Source organism: Hemitrygon akajei, chromosome 7 (genome assembly GCF_048418815.1).
Source record: "Hemitrygon akajei chromosome 7, sHemAka1.3, whole genome shotgun sequence".
Classification (NCBI taxonomy): domain Eukaryota; kingdom Metazoa; phylum Chordata; class Chondrichthyes; order Myliobatiformes; family Dasyatidae; genus Hemitrygon; species Hemitrygon akajei.
The window spans coordinates 13,833,327-13,855,791 of NC_133130.1; the positions used below are offsets into that span (position 1 = coordinate 13,833,327).

At 48.1% G+C, this 22,465-nt stretch overlaps 1 protein-coding gene across 2 annotated transcripts; it reads left to right on the top strand.

Moving 5' to 3' along the window:
* Positions 1-743: 743 nt before the first annotated feature.
* Positions 744-22,023, top strand: LOC140730240 (peptide chain release factor 1-like, mitochondrial). Of its 2 annotated transcripts, XM_073050417.1 has the most exons (8): positions 744-865; positions 3,810-4,283; positions 14,096-14,175; positions 15,889-16,072; positions 17,065-17,228; positions 18,079-18,196; positions 21,006-21,142; positions 21,755-22,023. In XM_073050417.1, exons 2-8 carry the CDS (start codon positions 3,881-3,883, stop codon positions 21,980-21,982), a joined length of 1,314 nt encoding a protein of 437 aa, XP_072906518.1. In that variant the 5' UTR covers positions 744-865; positions 3,810-3,880; the 3' UTR covers positions 21,983-22,023. The 2 variants fall into 2 exon arrangements, with proteins under 2 accessions (XP_072906518.1, XP_072906519.1); XM_073050418.1 differs by lacking the exon at positions 3,810-4,283 and having other exon boundaries at positions 759-865.
* The last annotated feature ends 442 nt before the right edge of the window (positions 22,024-22,465 follow it).

Sequence of the window (22,465 nt, forward strand, 5' to 3'; positions counted from 1 at the left end):
AGTCAAAGCCTCAAATCTCCACTCCTTCACTGGCCCACTCACTCACTGGCCGCTTTCCAATAAGGTGCAGGATCATAACAAGGTAGATTGTGAGGTTAAGAGTCCATCTTATCATACTAGAGAACCACTCAATAGTCTTATATCAGTGGGATGGAAGCTCTCCTTGAGCCTAGTGGTGCATGCTTTCTGGCGTTTTGTCTTCTGTCCACTAGGAGAGAGGAACAGAGAAAATGTCCATAATGGGTGGGGACCTTGATTTTGCTGGCTGCTTTCCTGAGGCAACAAGAAGTGTAGATGAAGAGGAAGGTGGTTATCGTGATGCGCAGAGCCGCATTTCTAAAGTTTTTATTTTTGCGGACATGGCAACACAATTGCCACAGATATACTTTTTTTTAAAAAAATTCGCCATGACAGTGGGTGTTAGAACATAGAATAGTATAGCACAGTACACAATGCTTCGGCCCACAATGTTGTGCTGACCCTTAAACCCTGCCTCCTCCATATACCTGTCTAGTAGAGCAGACACGAAAGGACAAATGGGCTACTTTACCTATTTTCCACCATCTCCATTTTTCCTGACGCGATAAAACAGGAAAATAGGAATGAAGCATACTAGGATCATGACTTGAAGTACCCCCTGAACGATTTGAGCACTATATTTGGATGTGATGATGGCGGCAGAAAGAGACCATCAGGCATTGCGCCTGGGAAAGTGCCCCATCGGTGGAAAGGACAGACAGCGGGGAGGGGGCGGGGCTTAGCGCGGCCTGCGGATCCTCGGGCTCTACTCGCCGGTCTGACCGTCTTCTGCCGCGGATCGAGGCCGCACTCCCTGATCACGAACAGCGACTGCGCATCCTCATCGGTGAGCACGGAGCGCCGCGCCGTGGGGGAGGCTGGAGGGAGCGCCGCGCCGTGGGGGAGAGGGAGGCTGGAGGGAGCGCCGCACCGTGGGGGAGAGGGAGGCTGAGGGAGCGCCGCGCCGTGGGGGAGGCTGGAGGGAGCGCCGCGCCGTGGGGGAGGCTGGAGGGAGCGCCGCGCCGTGGGGGAGGCTGGAGGGAGCGCCGCACCGTGGGGGAGAGGGAGGCTGGAGGGAGCGCCGCGCCGTGGGGGAGGCTGGAGGGAGCGCCGCACCGTGGGGGAGAGGGAGGCTGGAGGGAGCGCCGCACCGTGGGGGAGAGGGAGGCTGGAGGGAGCGCCGCACCGTGGGGGAGAGGGAGGCTGGAGGGAGCGCCGCGCCGTGGGGGAGAGGGAGGCTGGAGGGAGCGCCGCGCCGTGGGGGAGGCTGGAGGGAGCGCCGCACCGTGGGGGAGAGGGAGGCTGGAGGGAGCGCCGCACCGTGGGGGAGAGGGAGGCTGGAGGGAGCGCCGCGCCGTGGGGGAGGCTGGAGGGAGCGCCGCACCGTGGGGGAGAGGGAGGCTGGAGGGAGCGCCGCGCCGTGGGGGAGGCTGGAGGGAGCGCCGCACCGTGGGGGAGAGGGAGGAAAGGAGGACTAGGGAAGAGGGAGCGTCACTTGTAGGAAAGACGGGAAGAGGGATCGTCACGCCAGGAGGGACAGGAATGGAGCACTGAGGGAATAGCAGTGAAACCAGCATCACAGGCCGGAGAGGAGGCGTTGTAAAGAGAGGGCAGAGGAAATGTAGGGATGGGGAGGGTGGGGGGAGTCACATCGGAGAGGAGGAAGGAAGGAGATTCACATGGTCGAGAGGGCAGAGGAAATGTAGTGCTGAAGGAAGTGCGATGAGGAGGGAGGATGCTGAAGGCAGAGGGATAACTATGGATCAGTGTACTGCAGACAGCCCATGTTACAAGTTCTGGGAGAGCTTACAGAACAGAAAGTCATTGAATTCACTGTTTATTTTACTTAGAGATACAGCACAGTATATGCCCTTCAAAATGATTTACCCAGCAACCCCCCCCCATCCATCCAACAACCCTGAATAACACTAACCTAATCACGGGACAATTTATAATGATCAGTTAACCTACCCAGTACGTCTTTGGACTGTGGGAGGAAACTGGAACTCCCGGGGAAAACCCGTGCATTCGCGGGGAGGATGCCGGGATTGAACTCTGAACTCCAACACCCCTTGCTTTAATAGCATCGCACTAACTGCTACGTTGCCATGGCACCCAGTGTTCAAAGTAGATTTATTGTCAACGTACATATATGTTGGCTGGATGTACAATTATAGGGACACCACCAGGTTCAGGAACAATAATTACCCCTCACCCATTTGGCTCTTAAACCAGGTATGATAACTTCACTCAAATTCACTTGTCCCGTCATTGAATTGTTCCCACAATCTATCATGAGTCTTTTCAAGGACTTTTCATCTCTCATTCTCGATATTTATCGCTTATTTATTTTTTTTTATTTCTGTTTTATCATTGCACAGTTTGTACCTTTGTTGTCCACTCTGTTGGGAGTAGTCCTTAGTTGATTCTATTATAGTTCTGGGAGTATGCCCACTAAAAAACTAATCTCACAGTGGTTTCTGGTGACATATATGTACTTTGAGAATAAATTTACTTTGAACAACATACAAACCTCTGATTCGTTTTCTTATGGACATTCACAGTAAGTACGAGCAACACAATAGAATAAATGAACGACCACACCCAACAGGGTGGACAAACAACCAATGTGCAAAAGGCAACAATCTGTGCAAATATAACAAGAAAAAATTAATAATAATAAATAAGTAAGCAATAAATATCAAGAAAATGGTTTGAAGAGTCCTTGAAAGTAGCCCATAGGTTGCGGGAATAGTTCAGTGTTGTGGTGAGTGAAGTTGAATTGAACAAACTTTATTACTTATACAGTATCCTTCATATACATGAGGAGTAAAAATCTTTATATTACTTCTCCATCTAAATGTGCAATTTATAGTAATTTATGATAAATAGTATGTACAATAGGACAGTCAATATAAGATAGAAATACAATTGTATCAGTGTGAATTTATCAGTCTGACAGCCTGGTGGAGGAAGCTGTCTTGGAGACTTTAGGTCCTGGCTTTTATGCTGCGGTACCGTTTCCTGGATGGTAGCAGCTGGAACAGTTTGTGGTTGGGGTGACTTGGGTCCCCAATGATTCAGAAGCCTGATGGTTGAGGGGTAATAACTGTTCCTGAACCTGGTGGTGTAGGTCCTGAGGCTCCTGTACCTCCTTCCTGATGGCAGCAGTGAGGAGATGGTGGGGGTCCCTGATGATGGATGCTGCTATCCCACATCAGAGCTCCATGTAGATGTGTTCAACGGTGGAGACGGCTTTACCCGTGACAGACTGGGCAGTATCCACTACTGTTGTGGCTGACAGGTTGTGTGCCTTGGGGATGGCATGATAATGTAGTGGTTAGTGCAAAGCTGATGATAGTGCCTGCTGCCCAGGTTTAATTCCCACCGCTGTCTGCAGACAGTTTGAGGGAGGAAGGAGTTGGTTTTCCTTTTGTTGTTTTGTTGCTTGTCTGTGTTGTTCTGCCGGGCATTGTGGGCATGCCATGTTGGCACCAGAATGTGTGGCGACACTTGTGAGGTGCCCTCGGCACACCGTCGGGTGTGTTGGTGGTTAACACAAATGACACATTTTACTGTGCGTTTTGGTGTACGTGTGATAAATAAATTTGAATCTTGGCTACATGCATTTCCTCCGGGTGCTCCAGTTTCCTCCCACGTTCCAAAGAGGTGCGGGTTAGTAAGTTCGGGGCATGCTATGTTGGCGATGCTTCCTCGGTCTGTGTTGTTGATGCTTTCCACGGGACTGTTCGATGTACACGTGGAAAATAAAAAGCTCATTTAATCCACAGGTCAGGGATCTCTGGAAGCTCTGCTCTTGGTGGAATCCCATTGCCAAACTGCAGGACCACGTAAGAAAAACATGTTCAGTGCCGGGCGGACGTTACTGGACTTTGCCTGTGGCCACCTTCGCGCAGGCCGGTGCCTCGCCAAGCTTCAGCCCTGGTGTGTGAGGAAGGCTTTTCACCTGAAGATGGGGCTCGGCACTTCCAGGCCTCTCGACCCTGCAGGCCCGTCCCGTGCTCGCACCGTGGAGGAGCTGTTTAGCCACAGCTCGCTGCAGGGCTACCTGAGGGAGCTGGAGCGGGAGTACGCGGAGTCGCTGGAGAGTCTCGCTGGCTGCCGGGCGCCCCCCGGGCTGGAGAGTGACGACACGACCAGGGAGCTGCAGAGGCGAGTGGGCGAGCTAGCACCGGTGGTGAACGAACTGCTGCAGCTGAGGGCCAAGGAGCAGGAGCTGCGAGACATTGAGAGCCTGCTGGAAGGTGAGCAACGCGCACGGTAGCACAGCAGCAAGCGTAGCACTTTACACCATCGACAATCGCGATCGGGCTTCAATCCCCTCTGTGTCTGTAAGACGTTTGTACGTTCTCTCCGTGACTGCACGAGACGAGGGGGTCTAACTGCCCGTACCCATGCTGAGTAGTTCTGTGGCACTATGTGAGGACAACCCCTCATCTTTCAGTTCCACTCAACATCCCCCTTCCAACACATCTATCCGTGGCCTTCTCAACCGCCCTGTCACGATGAGGCCACAGGTCGCATCTGGAAATTCCAGTTGGCGGACGATTTCCCTCCACGCCGCTGTGACATATTAGGAAATCATGTACTGGGCAAGTTACAGCAGTGGTTTGCCTTTGCCTGCTGCCATCACCACCTCTTGCAATGGATGCCCTGGACGTCTACGTGCCTTGTCTCCACCAACGCCTGCTGGCCTGCCTTCTTGACCGTTGGACCACTAATCGGTCTCCTCCGCTCCGTCTGCCAGGCCAGACTTCACACGCTGGGATAGGCAAATGGAGGGGTAGCACCTCTGATGGGGGCATCTGCCGTGCCCTGTTTCAGGGCAACTCGGCCACCTTTGGTCCCCACCTGGTGCTCAGCTCTTTTACCTTGGCTTCAAGTAGCTGTAGCACGCGCAGTGGCCACACCCCTGTAAACCATCTCGGCCGACGGGCCAAACCAGGTGAGGGTAGCTGACGGGTTTTCAACCCTTGGTGAGGTAGGGGATATGAAGGAGCAACACCTCATATTCTGCCTGGGTAGCCTCCAACTTAATGGCTTGAATGTTGATTTCTCAAATTTCCGGTAACTTGTCCACCCTCTCCCCTTTCTCAATTTTTCCATTCCCCTTTCTGCCCACCCTCCTCCTTTCCTTTCTTCCATTCTCCTCTCCTATCAGATTCCTTCTTCAACTTCCAGCTATTCACTTCATCCCCTCCTCCCTCCCCCACCCACCTCACCTGGTCTCACCTATCACATGCCAGCTTGTATTGCTTCCCTCCACCCAGCTTCTTATTCTGGCTTCTGCCCCCTTCCTTTCCAGTCCGCAACCTGAAACATCGACTGCTTATTCATTTCCATAGTTGCTGAGATCCTCCAGCAGTTTAATCATTGAAACATACAGTGATCCTATAAGATAAGATGGACCATAAGATATAGGAGCAGAAGTAGGCCATTTGGCCCATCGAGTCTGCTCCACCATTCAATCATGGGCTGATCTAATTTTTCCAGTCATCCCCACTCCCCTGCCTTCTCCCCATACCTTTTGATGCCCTGGCTAATCAAGAACCTTTCTATCTCTGCCTTAAATATACCCAATGACTTGGCCTCCACAGCCACTCATGGCAACAAATTCCACAGATTTACCACCCTCCGACTAAAGTTATTTCTCTGCATCTCTGTTCTAAACGGATGTCCTTCAATCCTGAAGTTGTACTGTCATGTTCTAGAATCCCCTACCATGGGAAATAACTTTGCCATATCTAATCCGTTCAGGCCTCTTAACATTCAGAATGTTTTTATGAGATCTCCCCCCCTCATTTTCCTGAACTCCAGAGAATACAGCCCAAGAGTTGCCAGACGTTCCTCATACGGTAACCCTTTCATTCCTGGAATCATTCTCTTGAATCTTCTCTGAACCCTCTCCAATGTCAGTATATCCTTTCTAAAATAAGGAGCCGAAAACTGCCCACACTACTCCAAGTATGGTCTCACGAATGCCTTATAGAGCCTCAACATCACATCCCTGTTCTTATATTCTATACCTCTAGAAATGAATGCCAACATTGCATTTGCCTTCTTCACTACCGACTCAACTGAAGGTTAACCTTTAGAGTATCCTGCACAAGGACTTCCAAGTCCCTTTGCACCTCTGCATTTTGAATTCTTTCCCCATCTACATAATAGTTTGCCCGTTTATTTCTTCCACCAAAGTGCATGACCATACACTTTCCAACATAGTATTTCATTTGCCACTACTTTGCCCAATCCCCTAAACTATCTAAGTCTCACTGCAGGCTCTGTTTCCTCAACACTGCCTGCTCCTCCACCTATCTTTGTATCATCGGCAAACTTAGCCACAAATCTATTAATCCCATAGTCCAAATCATTGACGTACATCATAAAGAACGGCGGTCCCAGCATCGACCCCTGTGGAACTACACTGGTAACCGGCAGTCTGCCAGAATAGGATCCCTTTATTCCCACTCTCTGTTTTCTGCCAATCAGCCAATGCTCCACCCATGCTAGTAACTTCCCTGTAATTCCATGGGCTCTTATCTTGCTAAGCAGCCTCACCTGCGGCACCTTGTCAAAGGCAAAGATTCTGATTCTAACTGGAATCATAAAGTACAGCACAGAACCAGGCCCTTCAGCCCATCTAGTCAGTGCCAAACAGTTAAATCCCATCGACCTGCACTGGGACCATAGCCCTCCATACCCCTACCATCCATGTACCTGCCCAAGCTTCTCTTAAACATTATAAATGTAGAATTTAATAAAGCTGTAATATATCTTGTTAACATTTCACTCACCAGACTTTCTGTTACCACGACGCAATGCATAGAATATTTGCTTATTTATTCAGGGTCTGGGCATCACATCATGCAGTGGTGTTTATTGCCCCTCAGAAATTTCCCTGAAGAGTCAGCCACATTGATGGAATCTGGAGTGCGATCACTTGAGTTGAGTGTGATGTTCTCCTAAGGGGTTGTTTATTGGTCGGTGCTCATGTGGTTGTATGGACCAATCCGAGATCCACTTGTTCTGGTGCAGTGTGGGCAAGAGTAAGTGGGGCTGTGGTTAGTGGTTGGGCCGATAATGCAGAAGGTGCAGAATCGGATCATTCCAAAGAGGAAGAAATATCCTAAGGGGAGTAAGGGGCGGCCGTGGCTGACGAGGGAAGTAAAGAACAGTATAAAAATAAAAGAGAAGAAGTATAACATAGCAAAGATGAGCGGGAAGCCGGAGGACTGGGAAGCTTTTAAAGAGCAAAGAAGATAACAAAAAAGGCAATACGCGGAGAAAAAAATGAGATACAAAGGTAAACTAGCCAAGAATATAAAGGACGATAGTAAGAGCTTCTTTAAGTATGTGAAAAGCAAAAAAATAGTTAAGACCAAAATTGGGCCATTGAAATCAGAAACAGGTGAATTTATTATGGGGAACAAGGAAATGGCAGATGAGTTGAACAGGTACTTTGGATCTGTCTTCACTAGCGAAGCCACAAAAAATCTCCCAGATGTAATAGTGGCCAAAGAAACTAGGGTAATGGATGAATTGAAGGAAATTTATATTAGGCAAGAAACGGTGTTGGATAGACTGTTGGGTCTGAAGGCTGATAAGTCCCCGGGACCTGATGGTCTGCATCCCAGGGTACTTAAGGAGGTGGCTCTAGAAGTCGTGGATGCATTGGTAATCATTTTCCAATGTTCTATAGATTCAGGATCAGTTCCTGCGGATTGGAGGGTGGCTGATGTCCCACTTTTCAAGAAAGGAGGGAGAGAGAAAACAGGGAATTATAGACCGGTTAGCCTGATGTCAGTAGTGGGAAAGATGCTGGAGTCAATTATAAAAGAGGAAATTACGACACATTTGGATAGCAGTAGAAGGATCAGTCCGAGTCAGCATGGATTTATGAAGGGAAAATCATGCTTGATTAATCTTCTGGAGTTTTTTGAGGATGTAACTATGAAAGTGGACAAGGGAGAGCCAGTGGATGTAGTGTACCTGGACTTCCAGAAAGCTTTTGATAAAGTCCCACATAGGAGATTAGTGGGCAAAATTAGGGCACATGGTATTGGGGGCAGAGTACTGACATGGATTGAAAATTGGCTGGCTGACAGGAAACAAAGAGTAGCGATTAACGGGTCCCTTTCGGAATGGCAGGCTGTGACCAGTGGGGTACCGCAAGGTTCGGTGCTGGGACCGCTGCTGTTTACAATATACATTAATGATTTAGATGAAGGGATTAAAAGTACATTAGCAAATTTGCCAATGACACAAAGTTGTGTGGCAGTGTGAAATGTCAGGAGGATGTTATGAGAATGCAGGGTGACTTGGACAGGTTGGGTGAGTGGGCAAATGTATGGCAGATGCAGTTTAATGTGGATAAATGTGAGGTTATCCACTTTGGTGGCAAGAACAGGAAGGCAGATTACTATCTAAATGGAGTCAAGTTAGGAAAAGGGGAAGTACAACGAGATCTAGGTGTTCTTGTACATCAGTCAATGAAAGCAAGCATACAGGTACAGCAGGCAGTGAAGAAAGCTATTGGCATGCTGGCCCTTATAACAAGAGGAATTGAGTATAGGAGTAAAGAGGTCCTTCTGCAGCTGTACAGGGCCCTGGTGAGACCCCACCTGGAGTATTGTGTGCAGTTTTGGTCTCCAAATTTGAGGAAGGACATTCTTGCTATTGAGGGAGTGCAGCGTAGGTTCACAAGGTTAATTCCCGGAATGGCGGGACTGTCATATGTTGAAAGATTGGAGCGACTGGGCTTGTATACACTGGAATTTAGAAGGATGAGAGGGGATCTGATTGAAACATAAAAGATTATTAAGGGATTGGACATGCTGGAGGCAGGAAGCATGTTCCCGCTGATGGGTGAGCCCAGAACTAGAGGCCACAGTTTAAGAATAAGGGGTAGGCTATTTAGAACAGAGATGCGGAAAAACTTTTTCACCCAGAGAGTGGTGGATATGTGGAATGCTCTGCCCCAGAAGGCAGTGGAGGCCAAGTCTCTGGATGCTTTCAAGAGAGTATTAGATAGAGCTCTTATAGATAGCAGGGTCAAGGGATATGGGGAGAGGGTAGGAACGGGGTACTGATTGTGTATGATCAGCCATGATCGCAGTGAATGGCGGTGCTGGCTAGAAGGGCTGAATGGCCTACTCCTGCACCTACTGTCTGTTGTCTTTTGGTTGTTCCGTCTCATGGCTGCCACTTGTCCTCTGCGGCACAGTGCAGGTTGTTCTCCTGTAGCGCGTGTACCCTCATGAGCCAACTTCCTCCAGGTGTATCTTTTGAGTGTAATGTCTTCCCAGTTTTTGGATGTCATGTTGGATTTCTTCAGGCTGATTCTCGGTTGAGATTCAAATGAATCTCTAAGAGTTGTATATTGACCTTCCCTCAACTGGGAGTAAAGGATCGGTTTGAGGAGACGTGAGTTAGACGTCCGGATAATATGGCCTGTCAACCAGAGTAGGAGTAACGTTATTTACTTTACTTAGAGATACAGTGTGGAACAGAGCCTTTCAGCCCACTGAGCTGCTTAATCCTATGCTAATATCAGGACAATTTACAATAACCAATTAACGTACTACCCAGAACATCTTTGGAACGTGGGAGGAAACCGGAGCACCTGGAGGAAATCCACACGGTCACGGGGAGAATATTTAAACTCCTGACAGACAGCGGCGAGAACCGAACTCGAGTTGCTGGTGCTGTAAAGCATTACGCTAACCGCTGCACTACCGTGCTTTATCATGGTGGAGAGGTTGTTCACGTTGGCCTCCTCCGGTATGCTGGTATTAGTGCGTCTGTCCCTTCAGCTGAACGTCAAAGTCCTTCGTCGGGATTTTTGATGGTGTTGTTCCAGTGGCCCATGACTTAGATCCAGACAGTAACATAGGAAAGAAGGACGACTGCTCTATAATCCAGAAGTTTTGTTTGGACTTGTAGGTCGTGTTCTTCAAGGCTGCCATGGTAGTAGAGCAGTGAACATGATGTTATTACAGCTCAGGGCAACGGAGTTCAATTCCAACGTTGTCTGTAAAAAGATTGTACGTCCGTCATCCTTCTCGTGGGCCTATGGGTTTCCTCGGTGTGCTCCAGTTTCCTCTCGCAGTCCACAGAGGTACCTGTTAATAAGTTAATTGATCATTGTAAATTGTCCTGTGACTAGGCTACGGTTAAGTCAGTGGTTGCTGGGGGGTGTGGCTCATTGGGCCAGAACGGCCTGTTCCATGCTTTATTTCTAAATATCAATATTAATTATTTTATAGACAATAGATGCAGCGGTAGACCATTCGGCCCTTCGAGCCTGCACCGCCATTCTGAGATCATGGCTGATCATCTACTATCAATACCCGGTTCCTGCCTTGTCCCCATATCCCTTGATTCCCCTATCCATAAGATACCTATCTAGCTCCTTCTTGAAAGCGTCCAGAGAATTGGCCTCCACTGCCTTCTGAGGCAATGCATTCCACACCCCCCACAACTCTCTGGGAGAAGAAGTTTTTCCTTAACTCTGTCCTAAATGACCTACCCCTTATTCTCAAACCATGCCCTCTGGTACTGGACTCTCCCAGCATCTGGAACATATTTCCTGCCTCTATCTTGTCCAATCCCTTAATAATCTTATATGTTGCAATCAGATCCCCTCTCAATCTCCTTAAATCCAGCGTGTACAAGCCCAGTCTCTCTAACCTCTCTGCGTAAGACAGTCCGGACATCCCAGGAATTAACCTTGTGAATCTACGCTGCACTTCCTCTACAGCCAGGATGTCCTTCCTTAACCCTGGAGACCAAAACTGTACACAATACTCCAGGTGTGGTCTCACCAAGGCCCTGTACAAATGCAAAAGGATCTCCTTGCTTTTGTACTCAATTCCCTTTGTAATAAAGGCCAACATTCCATTAGCCTTCTTCACTGCCTGCTGCACTTGCTCATTCACCTTCAGTGACTGATGAACAAGGACTCCTAGATCTCTTTGTATTTCTCCCTTACCTAACTCTACACTGTTCAGATAATAATCTGCCTTCCTGTTCTTACTCCCAAAGTGGATAACCTCACACTTATTCACATTAAACGTCATCTGCCAAGTATCTGCCCACTCACCCAGCCTATCCAAGTCACCCTGAATTCTCCTAACATCCTCATCACGTGTCACACCGCCACCCAGCTTAGTATCATCAGCAAACTTGCTGATGTTATTCTCAGTGCCTTCATCTAAATCGTTGATGTAAGTCGTAAACAGCTGTGGTCCTAATACCGAGCCCTGTGTGACCCCACTAATCACCACCTGTCATTCCGAGAAACACCCATTCACCGCTACCCTTTGCTTGTGCATGTCCATGTCCATGTGCAGAAGTTCGCTGATGACACGGCCATAGTGGGGTGTGTCAGGAATGGACAGGAGGAGGAGTATAGGAAACTGATACAGGACTTTGTGATATGGTGCAACTCAAACTACCTGCGTCTCAATATCACCAAGACCAAGGAGATGGTGGTGGACTTTAGGAGATCTAGGCCTCCTATGGAGCCAGTGATCATTAATGGAGAATGTGTGGAGCAGGTTAAGACCTACAAGTATCTGGGAGTACAGTTAGACGAGAAGCTAGACTGGACTGCCAACACAGATGCCTTGTGCAGGAAGGCACAGAGTCGACTGTACTTCCTAAGAAGGTTGGCGTCATTCAATGTCTGTAGTGAGATGCTGAAGATGTTCTATAGGTCAGTTGTGGAGAGCGCCCTCTTCTTTGTGGTGGCGTGTTGGGGAGGAAGCATTAAGAAGAGGGACGCCTCACGTCTTAATAAGCTGGTAAGGAAGGCGGGCTCTGGCGTGGGCAAAGTACTGGAGAGTTTAACATCGGTAGCTGAGCGAAGGGCGCTGAGTAGGCTACGGTCAATTATGGATAACTCTGAACATCCTCTACATAGCACCATCCAGAGACAGAGAAGCAGTTTCAGCGACAGGTTACTATCGATGCAATGCTCCTCAGACAGGATGAAGAGGTCAATACTCCCCAATGCCATTAGGCTTTACAATTCTACCGCCAGGACTTAAGAACTTTTTAAAAGCTATTATTAATGCTTTTTGAGATAGTGATTTAGATGCATATCATATTTTTTTTACTGAGTTAAGTATTGTATGTAATTAGTTTTGCTACAACAAGTGTATGGGACATTGGAAAAAAGTTGAATTTTCCCATGGGGATGAATAAAGTATCTATCTATCTATCTATCTATCTATCTTTCTATCTGCCAACCAGTTTTCTATCCATGTCAATATCTTCCCCCCAATGCCATGAGCTCTGATTTTACCCACCAGTCTCCTATGTGGGACCTTATCAAATGCCTTCTGAAAACCGAGGTACACTACATCCACTGGATCTCCCTTGTCTAACTTCCTGGTTACATCCTCGAAAAACTCCAATAGATTAGTCAAGCATGATTTGCCCTTGGTAAATCCATGCTGGCTCGGCCCAATCCTATCACTGCTATCTAGATATGCCACTATTTCATCTTTAATAATGGACTCTAGCATCTTCCCCACTACTGATGTTAGGCTGACAGGACGATAGTTCTCTGTTTTCTCCCTCCCTCCTTTCTTAAAAAGTGGGATAACATTAGCCATTCTCCAATCCTCAGGAACTGATCCTGAATCTAAGGAACATTGGAAAATGATTACCAATGCATCCGCAATTTCCAGAGCCACCTCCTTTAGTGCCCTAGGATGCAGACCATCTGGACCTGGGGATTTGTCAGCCTTCAGTCCCATCAGTCTACTCATCACCGTTTCCTTCCTAATGTCAATCTGTTTCATTTCCTCTGTTACTCTATGTCTTTGGCCCATCCATACATCTGGGAGATTGCTTGTGTCTTCCCTAGTGAAGACAGATCTAAAATACTTTTTAAATTCTTCTGCCATTTCTGTGTTTCCCATAACAATTTCACCCAATTCATTCTTCAAGGGCCCAACATTGTTCTGAACTATCTTCTTTCTCTTCACATACCTAAAAATGTGCTATCCTCCTTTATATTCCTGGCTAGCTTGCATTCGTACTTCATTTTTTCTCCCTGTATTGCCTTTTTAGTTAAGTCCTGTTGTTCCTTAAAAATTTCCCAATCATCTCTCTTCCCACTCACCTTAGCTCTGTCATATTTCTTTTTTTTCAATGCTATGCAATCTCTGACTTCCTTTGTCAACCACTGTGGCCCCTTTCCCCCCTTTGAATCCTTCCTTCTCGGGGGGGATGAACTGATTTTGCACCTTGTGCATTATTCCCAAGAATACCTGCCATTGCTGTTCCACTGTCTTTTCTGCTAGGATATCCGTCCATCTAACTTTGGCCAGCTCCTCCCTCATGGCTCCATAGTCTCCTTTGTTCAACTGCAACACTGACACCTCCGATCTGCCCTTATCCTTCTCAAATTGCAGATAAAAACTTATCATATTATGGTCACTACCTCCCAATGGTCACTACCTCCTTACTTCAAGATCGTTTATCAAATCCTGTTCATTACACAACACTAAATCCAGAATAGCCTTGTCCCTGGTCGGCTCTCGTACAAGCTGTTCCAAGAATACATCCCGTAGGCACTCTACAAACTCCCTATCCTGGGGTCCAGCACCAACCTGATTCTCCCAGTTCACCTGCATGTTGAAATCCCCCATAACTACTGCGACATTACCTTTGCCACATGCCAATGTTAACTCCCTATTCAACTTGCACCCAATATCCATGCTACTGTTTGAGGGCCTGTAGACAACACCCATTAGGGTCTTTTTGCCCTTACTGTTCCTCAGTTCTATCCACACAGGCTCCACTTCTCCTGATCCTATGTCCCCCCTTGCAAAGGACTGAATCTCATTCCTCACCAACAGGGCCACCCCACCTTAAATTTTCCTTAAACATCAGTTATAGCCCAGCCTGGTAGATCCCCTCCACTGAGCAAAGATAGTGAGGTTCTTTGCCAGACTCTGAGCCGGCTGTGGGGGGGGGCTACATGTTCTCTAGATGGCAGGTGAAGTCAGGGTGCGGGAGATGACACACCGTTTCTGCGTTGCAGATGACGACGCAGATCTGAAGAGGCTGGCAGAGAGTGAAGAGAGTGGTTGCCAGGCAACGATCCAGGGCCTGAAAACCAAGGTAAGACTAGCTCCCGTCTCCTGCTCGTATTCAGAACCTGAATCGCAATCAGGTTTATTATCACTAGCATATGACGTGAAATTTGTTGCTTTGCGGTACGTTGTAATACGTAAAAATCTATAAATTACAGTAAGAAGCATATATAAAAATTAAATAAGCAGAGCAAAAAGAGTGCAAAAAAACACCCCACACAAAAATAGTGAGATGGTATTCATGGGTTTATTGTCCATTTAGAAATGTAATGGTGAAGGGGGAAGAAACTGTTGCTGAATCATTGAATGTGTGTCTTCACGTTCCTGTCCCACCTCCTTGATGTCAACAGTGAAAAGAGGGCATATCCTGGGTGATAGGGCTCCTTAATGGCAGATGTCTCCTTTTGAAGGTATCCTGGATGCTGGGGACAACTTTCTGCAGTTTTTTCTGATCCTGTGCAGTGGCCCCTCCGTACCAGACATTCTGTCGAAGTGCTAGAAAACTGAGGGAACTGGGAACAAGGAGAAACATTTGGCTGGGCTGTCATTTCTAATATCTTTTAATATATTTGTGGGATGTCTCATTAAAGATGTGGAAGCTGTAGGGTGTTTTGTTGCTGATGTTGTGGACATGCAATGTTGGTGTGGCGACACTTGAGGGCTCCCTCCAGCAAACCTTTACCTTGTGTTGTTTGTTAGCGGAAACAATGCATTTCGTTGTATGTTGTGATGCATGTGATAAATAAATGAATCTGACTATAGATTAATATAACTAATCAAGTTCAAGTTTATTGTCATTCGACCATACACTTGTTTACAGCTAAGTGAAGCCAGTGTTCCTCGGGGACCAACGTGGAAAACACAATGCATATATCAGATAATGATGCTGAAGCCTCTGTTGATCAGGGTTGACCATGAACGTTGCGTTCTAGCTGTCTAGATACGCAGGCCTGGGCAGTCCGATATGGACAGCAAGCTGTTGCCCATGTAGCAAGCTCCCCCTCTCTACGCATCTGATGAATCCAAAGGAACGGCCGAGACCGATACAGTTTGTCACCAGCAGCGTCGCAGGAGTTGCCAGCCAGCGTTAAACTCAACTTAAAGCTCCAGTTCTTGATTTGCTTCCCCTCAGGGTTTACTCCCAAAGCCTTCCATGTGAGTCAGTATAGCCGCAAGGCAAAGGAGTTTTCCTTCTCCTAGCTGATCTGCCCACCACGACTGACGAGTCCCATCTGTCAGAAGTGACTGGTCTTCAGATGCCAGTAACCTACCTTTGCCCCTTCTCCTGTCAGTAGAAACAGTTCTGCCAGGTTTGGTAGCTAAGCTACATGTGAAGGCCAGGAGCTGGACTTGGTTATCAGAGGCCTTTTGAAACACACACCATTAGGAGCATTTAATAGGTAGTGGGACCTTAAACCCACTACCACCCCCAGACATAACAACCTTAAGGAACATACAGCACATAAAATAATATTAGCACAATAATATGAACAGATAATAAATTATTCTGTAGATGTCCAAGTTGACATGAAGCGCATATATGCCATATAGTTAAACAGTATAATACCACCAGCATTGAAATGCCGCCTGGCTGCACGTTGTTTTCTGCTTCTTCCCCCTGTCTCAGCTGCTGCTGGAGGAGGAGAAAGAAGCAACATTTGATGTATCAGAGCTGGGTGGCCTCATGCCCAAGTCCCGGTGCTGAGGGCTGTGCTTAGAACCCTCTTCTCCTCATTTGCAGATCCTTTCACTCCTGATTCCCTCGGAAGAGGCGAGTAGCAACGACCTGATTCTGGAGGTGACAGCAGGTGTCGGCGGACAGGAGTCCATGCTGTTTGCTGCAGAAATGTTCGAAATGTACCAGGGCTACGCAGCCTACAAGCACTGGGACTTTGACGTGCTGGACTACCGTCGCAGTGAGCTAGGTAGGGACCGTGTTTGTCACTGAGAGATTAACTTTAAACCCAACCTATCTTACTGTCTTCTTCTCTCCTTAACGCCCTCCAGCCCCACTGCCCTCTGACATGCTGGCTTGTCCTGTCTTGGACTCTTGTCACTTCTTCTGGCCCTCATCCATTGAAACCCCAGGATCCCTCTCATCCCTCTCTTCCTCCTCCCACTTGTGCCTCTTTCCCCCTCCCCCCCTCCATTGGGGATGGTCCAGAGGAGGTTCACAAGGGTTAACACATGAGGAACGTTTGGTGGCTCTGGGCCTGTAGCCGCTGTTGAGAAGAACGAGGGGAGATATCGTTGAAACCTCTTATTCTGCCTCGTCCCATTGACCCGTACCTGGACCATAGCCCTCCACCCACGTACGCATCCAAACTTCAGTCGAACCTCAGCCACCACTTCTGCTGGCAGCTCATTCCACACTGTCACCACCCTCTGAGTGAAGAAGGTCCCCCTCTGATTCCCCTTAAACATTTCACCTTTCACCCTAAACCTATGACCTCCAGTTGCAGTCCCACCCAACATCAGTGGAAAAAGCCAGTTTGCATTTACCTTCATCGTTCTGAAAACCTGTATCAAATCTCCCCTCGTTCTCTGAAGTCCTCACCTACTCAACCTTTCCCTATAAACTCAGATCCTCAAGTCCCGGCAACATCCTTGTGATCTTATTTATTTCTTTAGAGATACAGCACCGTAACAGGCCCTTCCAGCCCCCGATACCATGCCCCACAATTACTCCCACATCACTAATTGACCCATAATCTCTGGAATGTGTTCAGAAACCAGAGCACCCAGGGAGAACATACAAACTCCGTCCAGGCAGTGGTGAGAATTGAACCCGGGCCATTGGTGCTGTAGTAGCATTACGCTACTGTTCTGTACTCTTCCGATCTTGTAGATATTTTGTATATAATGTTTACGTTGTGTCTGAACTGGCGGTAAAGGTACTTTCCTTCTCTCCCTGCAGGGGGTTTGCGGCACGCTGTTGCCAGCGTGAGTGGTGAGGGGAGCTATGGACGCCTGATGTGCGAGGGGGGAGTTCACCGAGTTCAGAGGATCCCCAGAACCGAGAGGCAAGGCAGGATTCACACCAGCACCATGACTGTGGTGGTGTTACCCCAGCCCACCGAGGTATCCGCTCTGCTTTATACGCTGCCACCCTCTCCACCCTCTCTCTGCTGAGCTGACAGAAAACTCCCAACAGTCAGGATTGGCTGAGTTGTATTAGCATCAAGCTCCTTCGCGAAAGCAGCCACTGAGTTCCCCACATACTGTCCCGTCACACATTCCCAGCGGCTCCGGTTAAATACAGAGTCCAACTGCCCCATCGCACATTTCAACTTCACCTTCAAGTTTATTGACATCTGTACATATATACATCCCATTGAAATAGCATTTCTCCAGACCACATGCACCCACGTAACATAAAACAATTCTACCACAACTATCTCAGTAAGATATAATTCAAAATGCATGTAGCATGCAGCAGAGGTAGACAGTAAACAGCTCGCTGTCCTAGTGACAAGACCTCGGTGGTGACAGCGTATTCGTTAGTCTCGCAACCTGAGGAAAGAAGCTCAGTCTGTCAATCCCAGTGCTGATGCTCCTGTATCTCCTTCCTGATTGTGGGATGGGTGGTAGGGATCCTCAACAATGTTTTGGGCCCTTCATCTGCAATACTCTGTAAAAGTCATAAATGGTGATCCCTGGTGATCCTCTCGGCAGATTTGACCGTCCTCACAATGCCTCGCAGCTTCCGTACCACGCGATGATGCAGTCAGACGGAACACTCACACAACAGAATCACAAGGTAGCAGTGAGGAGAGAGCATGGCCGGGATGGTGAGGGTCCTTGATGATGGATGCTGCTTTCTTGTGGCAGTGCTCCTTGTAGATGTGCTGAATAACGGGGAGGGATTTTCCTGTGATGGACTGGGCCATTCCCACGACTTTCTGTAGACTTTTGGAATTGCTCTCCTCAGATTGAACTGACGATCAGCCCAAAGGACCTGCGGATCGAAACGAAGCGAGCGAGTGGGGCCGGGGGTCAACATGTGAACACAACGGACAGCGCAGTCCGAATCCTCCACATCCCGACTGGTAAGGGGCGTTCCCTGGAGTTCAGGCAGCTCTGATCCCCGTGGACAGGGTCACCGGGACCAGGGAACCACAATCTCTCCGGTGGGAAGACTCACTCCTTAAATAATATGACAACAGCTTTGACTTTTCTCTGAGGGTCAGGTGGTAAAGAAAGCATCTGGAACACTTGCTTTTAATGGACAGGGTGATGAGTGCAGGGATGTCATTTTACAACTGTGCAAGACATGGGTGAGACTACATTTGGGGTATTTAAAAATTAGAAATATAACCACGAGATTCTGCAGGTGCTGGAAATTGAGAGCAACACACAACATGCTGGGGGTGCTCAGCAGGTCAGGCAGCATCTATAGAAATGAACAAACAGCCAACGTTTCAGGTCGAGACTCCTCATCAGGACTGGATAGGGAAGGAGAAGAAGTCAGAATGGAAAGGTTGTGGGAGGGGAAGAAGGCCAGCTGGGTGGGAAGGGTAAAGGGCTGGAGAAGAAGGAATCTGATAAGAGAGGAGAGTGGACAATGGGAGAAAGGGAAGGAGGAGGGGACCTAGGGAGTGGTGATAGGCAGGTGTGGAGAAGAAGTAAGAGGTCAGAGTGGGTAGTAGAAGGGCGGGGAGAAATTGATGTTCATGCCATCAGGTTGGGGGCTACCTTAACGGAATATGAGGTATTGCTCCTCTGACCTGAGAGTGGCCTCATTGTGGCAGAAGAGGAGGCCATGGACTGACATGTCGGTAGCTTCATTTGTCACATGTACGTAAACGACCAACACAGTCCGAGGATGGCCAGACCCACAATTGTCAGCATATCCACAGCTCACTAACCAGTACATCTTTGGAGTGTTGCTAAGGACAGACCTTACCATAAGACCATTAGATATAGGAGCAGAATTAGGCCATTTGGCCGATCGAGCCTGCTCCGACATTTCATGGCTGATCCAATTTGCCTCTCACCCCAATCTCCTTTCTTCTCCCCAGTTCCCTTCATGCCCTGACCAATCAAGAATCTATTAACTTCTGCCTTAGGTGTATATAAAATCTTGACCTCCGCAGCTGCCTGTGGCAAAGCATTCCAAAGATTCACCACTCTCCGGCTTGAGAAATTCATCCCCATCTTTGTTCTAAAAGGACACCCCTCTATTCTAAGGCTGTGTCTTCTGGTCATAGACTCTCCCACCAAAGGAAACATCCTCTCCACATCCACTCTTATCAAGGCCTTTCACCATTTGAAAGGTTTCAATGAGGTCACCTCTCATTCTGAATTCCAGTGAATACGACCCAGAGCCATCAATTTCTCTTCATATGACAAATCATTCAAACCTGGAGTCATTGAACCTTCTCCAATTTCAAAATGTTCTTTCTAAGGGGCCCAAAACTGCTCACAAACCTCCATGTGAGGCCCCACCAGTGCTTTATAAAGTCTCAACATTACCTCCTTGCTTTTTATATTCTAGTCCTTTTGAAATGAATGCTAACATCACATTTACTTTCCTCGCTATAGACTCAACCTGCACGCACTAAAGGTTAATTTGCAGGTTGAGTCTCTAGTGAGGGAAGTACAACCACACCATTAATCTCCCATCTCAGGGTGCTGAATGATGAAGTCCAATGTGCCAAAGGCCTTCTTCATCACCATATCTCCCAGTGGCTGCATTTTCAGGGAACCATGTCTGTGTAGTCCAAGACCCCTCTTCTACAACACTCAGAGTCTGACTGTTCATTGTGAAAGTCTGCCCTTGTCTTTCCAAAGTACAATACCTCATACTTATCTGAATCAAACTCCATTTACCATTCCAGACCAGAAGACATCAAAGTAGAGTTAATTAATTCAACCCATCAAGCCTGCTCAGATAATTCCACCATGACTGATTTATTATCCCTCTCAACCCCATTCTCCTGCCTCCCTCTGTAACCTTTGACACCCTGACTAATCAAGAACCTATCAACCTCCACTTTAACTATATCCAATGACGTGGCCTCCACAGCCATCTGTGGCATTGAATTCCACAGATTCATCACTCTCTGGCTAAAGAAATTCCTTCTCATCTTTGTTCTAAATGGATGCCCCTCTACTCTGAGGCCATGTGCTCTGGTTCTAGACTTCCCAAATATAGGAAATTTCCTTTCCACATCTGTTCTATCCTGGCCTTTCAATATCCGATAGGTTTCAATGAGATCCACCCTCATTCTTCTAAGCTGCAGTAAGTACAGGCCTAGAGCCACGTACCTAACTGATCAAACTCCCTCAGTAAATCCTGAGAATATTTTTTGCTGTCAATGACACCACTAACATTATTGTCATCTGTATATGTACCAATGATCACCTATACATTCGGTTTGGTGGCTCTGGGCTTGTTCTCGCTGGAGTTCAGAACATAGCAGTGATCTCATTCAAACCTATTGAATATTTGAAGGCCTTGATACAGTGGACATAGAGAGGATGTTTCCTATAGTGGGGGAGTCTAAGACCAGGGGGCACAGTCTCAGAATAGGCGGATGCCCTTTTAGAATGGAGAGGAGGAGCAATTTCTTTAGCCAGAGAGTGGTGAATCGGTGGAATTCATTGCCACAGGGGTTTGTGGAGGCCAAGCAACTGGGTATGTTTAAAGTGGAGGTTAATAGGTTTTTGATTAGTGAGGGTGCAAAGGTTACTAGGAGAAGGCAAGAGGAAGGGGTGACAGGGATAGTAAATCAGCCGTGTTGAAATGGCAGAGCAGATTCAATGGGCCAAATGGTCTAATTCAGCTCCTGTGTCGTATGGTGAACATGAGAAATGGCGATGGGCCCCTTAGCTTGTGTGTCTGTCACTGGGCAGGTGTGGTGTCTGAGTGCCAGCAGGAGCGGTCACAGCTGCGGAATCGCGAACGGGCCATGCAGATGCTGCGAGCCAAGCTCTACGGCAGGAAGCTGGAGGAGGAGACGAGCAGACGGCAACAAGCTCGCAGTATTCAGGTAGGCTCTGGGTACCTCCCTCCAGTCTGTGACCCCTTCTCCTGACCTCTCCATCTGCTATTCCCTCCCCCCGACCTCTTCGTTTGCCAGTCCTTTCCCGACCCACCCCTCCTGTTGGTGACCCCTCACCCCCAACCTCCTTTCTCTGACCCATCCCACCAGCTCCCCCTCCTATCCATGTCCCTCTCCCCTGACCCGCACCTTGTGTCCATGTCCTCTCCCCAACCTAACTCTCCAGCTCCCCCTTCCATCTGTGTCCGCTCCCCCGACCCATGTTTCTCTCTCCAAACCACCCCTCCGGAATCATCTCCCTGTCCGCGTCTCCTGCCTCCAACCAACCTCTCAGGTACCCTCAGTCTTGTCCTGGTACCTTACCCTCTGACCTTGACCCACCTGCCAGTTCGTCCCGGTACCTACCTTCTGATCTTGACCCACCACCTAGTTATCCCTCTCGTTCCTGTTCCTAACCCACCATGCCATTTCCTCATCCCCATCTTTGTCTGTGCCTGTGACCCCTCCTGACCCACCCATAGACTCGATGGGCTGAAGGACCATTTCCATGCTGAAGTGCCCTTTGACTCTATGACTCTCTGCACCGTTTCCTTTCACCAGATTGGGACCAGGGGGAGATCGGAAAAAATCCGAACCTACAACTTTCCACAGGACAGGGTTACAGATCATCGGATTGGCAAATCGCTCTACAACCTAAAGGACTTCATGCTGGGGGAAGAGCTCCTGGACGAGATGATTGAGGAGCTGAGAGGCCTCACTGACACTGAACATCTCCTCGAGTTCCTGGAGAACATGCAGAGACAGCAGAATAGATCAGGGGATCGGTGACGATCTTTCAAAACTCCAATAAAATTGGACTTGATATGCTCTGACTGATTTTACAGTAATTGCTTCATAGAACACTACAGCACAGAAACAGGTCCACCGGCCCATCAGGTCTGTGCTGAACTGTTATTCTGCCTAGTCCCAGCAACCTGCACGTGGACCGTAGCCTTCCCATCCACTTATCCAAACTGTTCTGAGTGTTGCAGTCAACCCCACATCCACCACTTCTGCTGGCAGCTCATTCCACACTCACACCAGCCTTTGACTGAAGAAGTTTCCACTCAGGTTCCCCTTAAATATTTCACTTTTTGCCCTTAACCCATGACCTCTAGTTCTAGTCTCACCCAGCCTCAGTGGAAAAAGCCTGCTTGCATTTACCCTTTCTATACCCCTCATAATTTTATGTAGCTCCATCAAATCTCCCCTTGTTCTTCTACACTCCAGGGAATAAAGTCCTAACCCATTCGTTCTTTCCCTATAACTCAG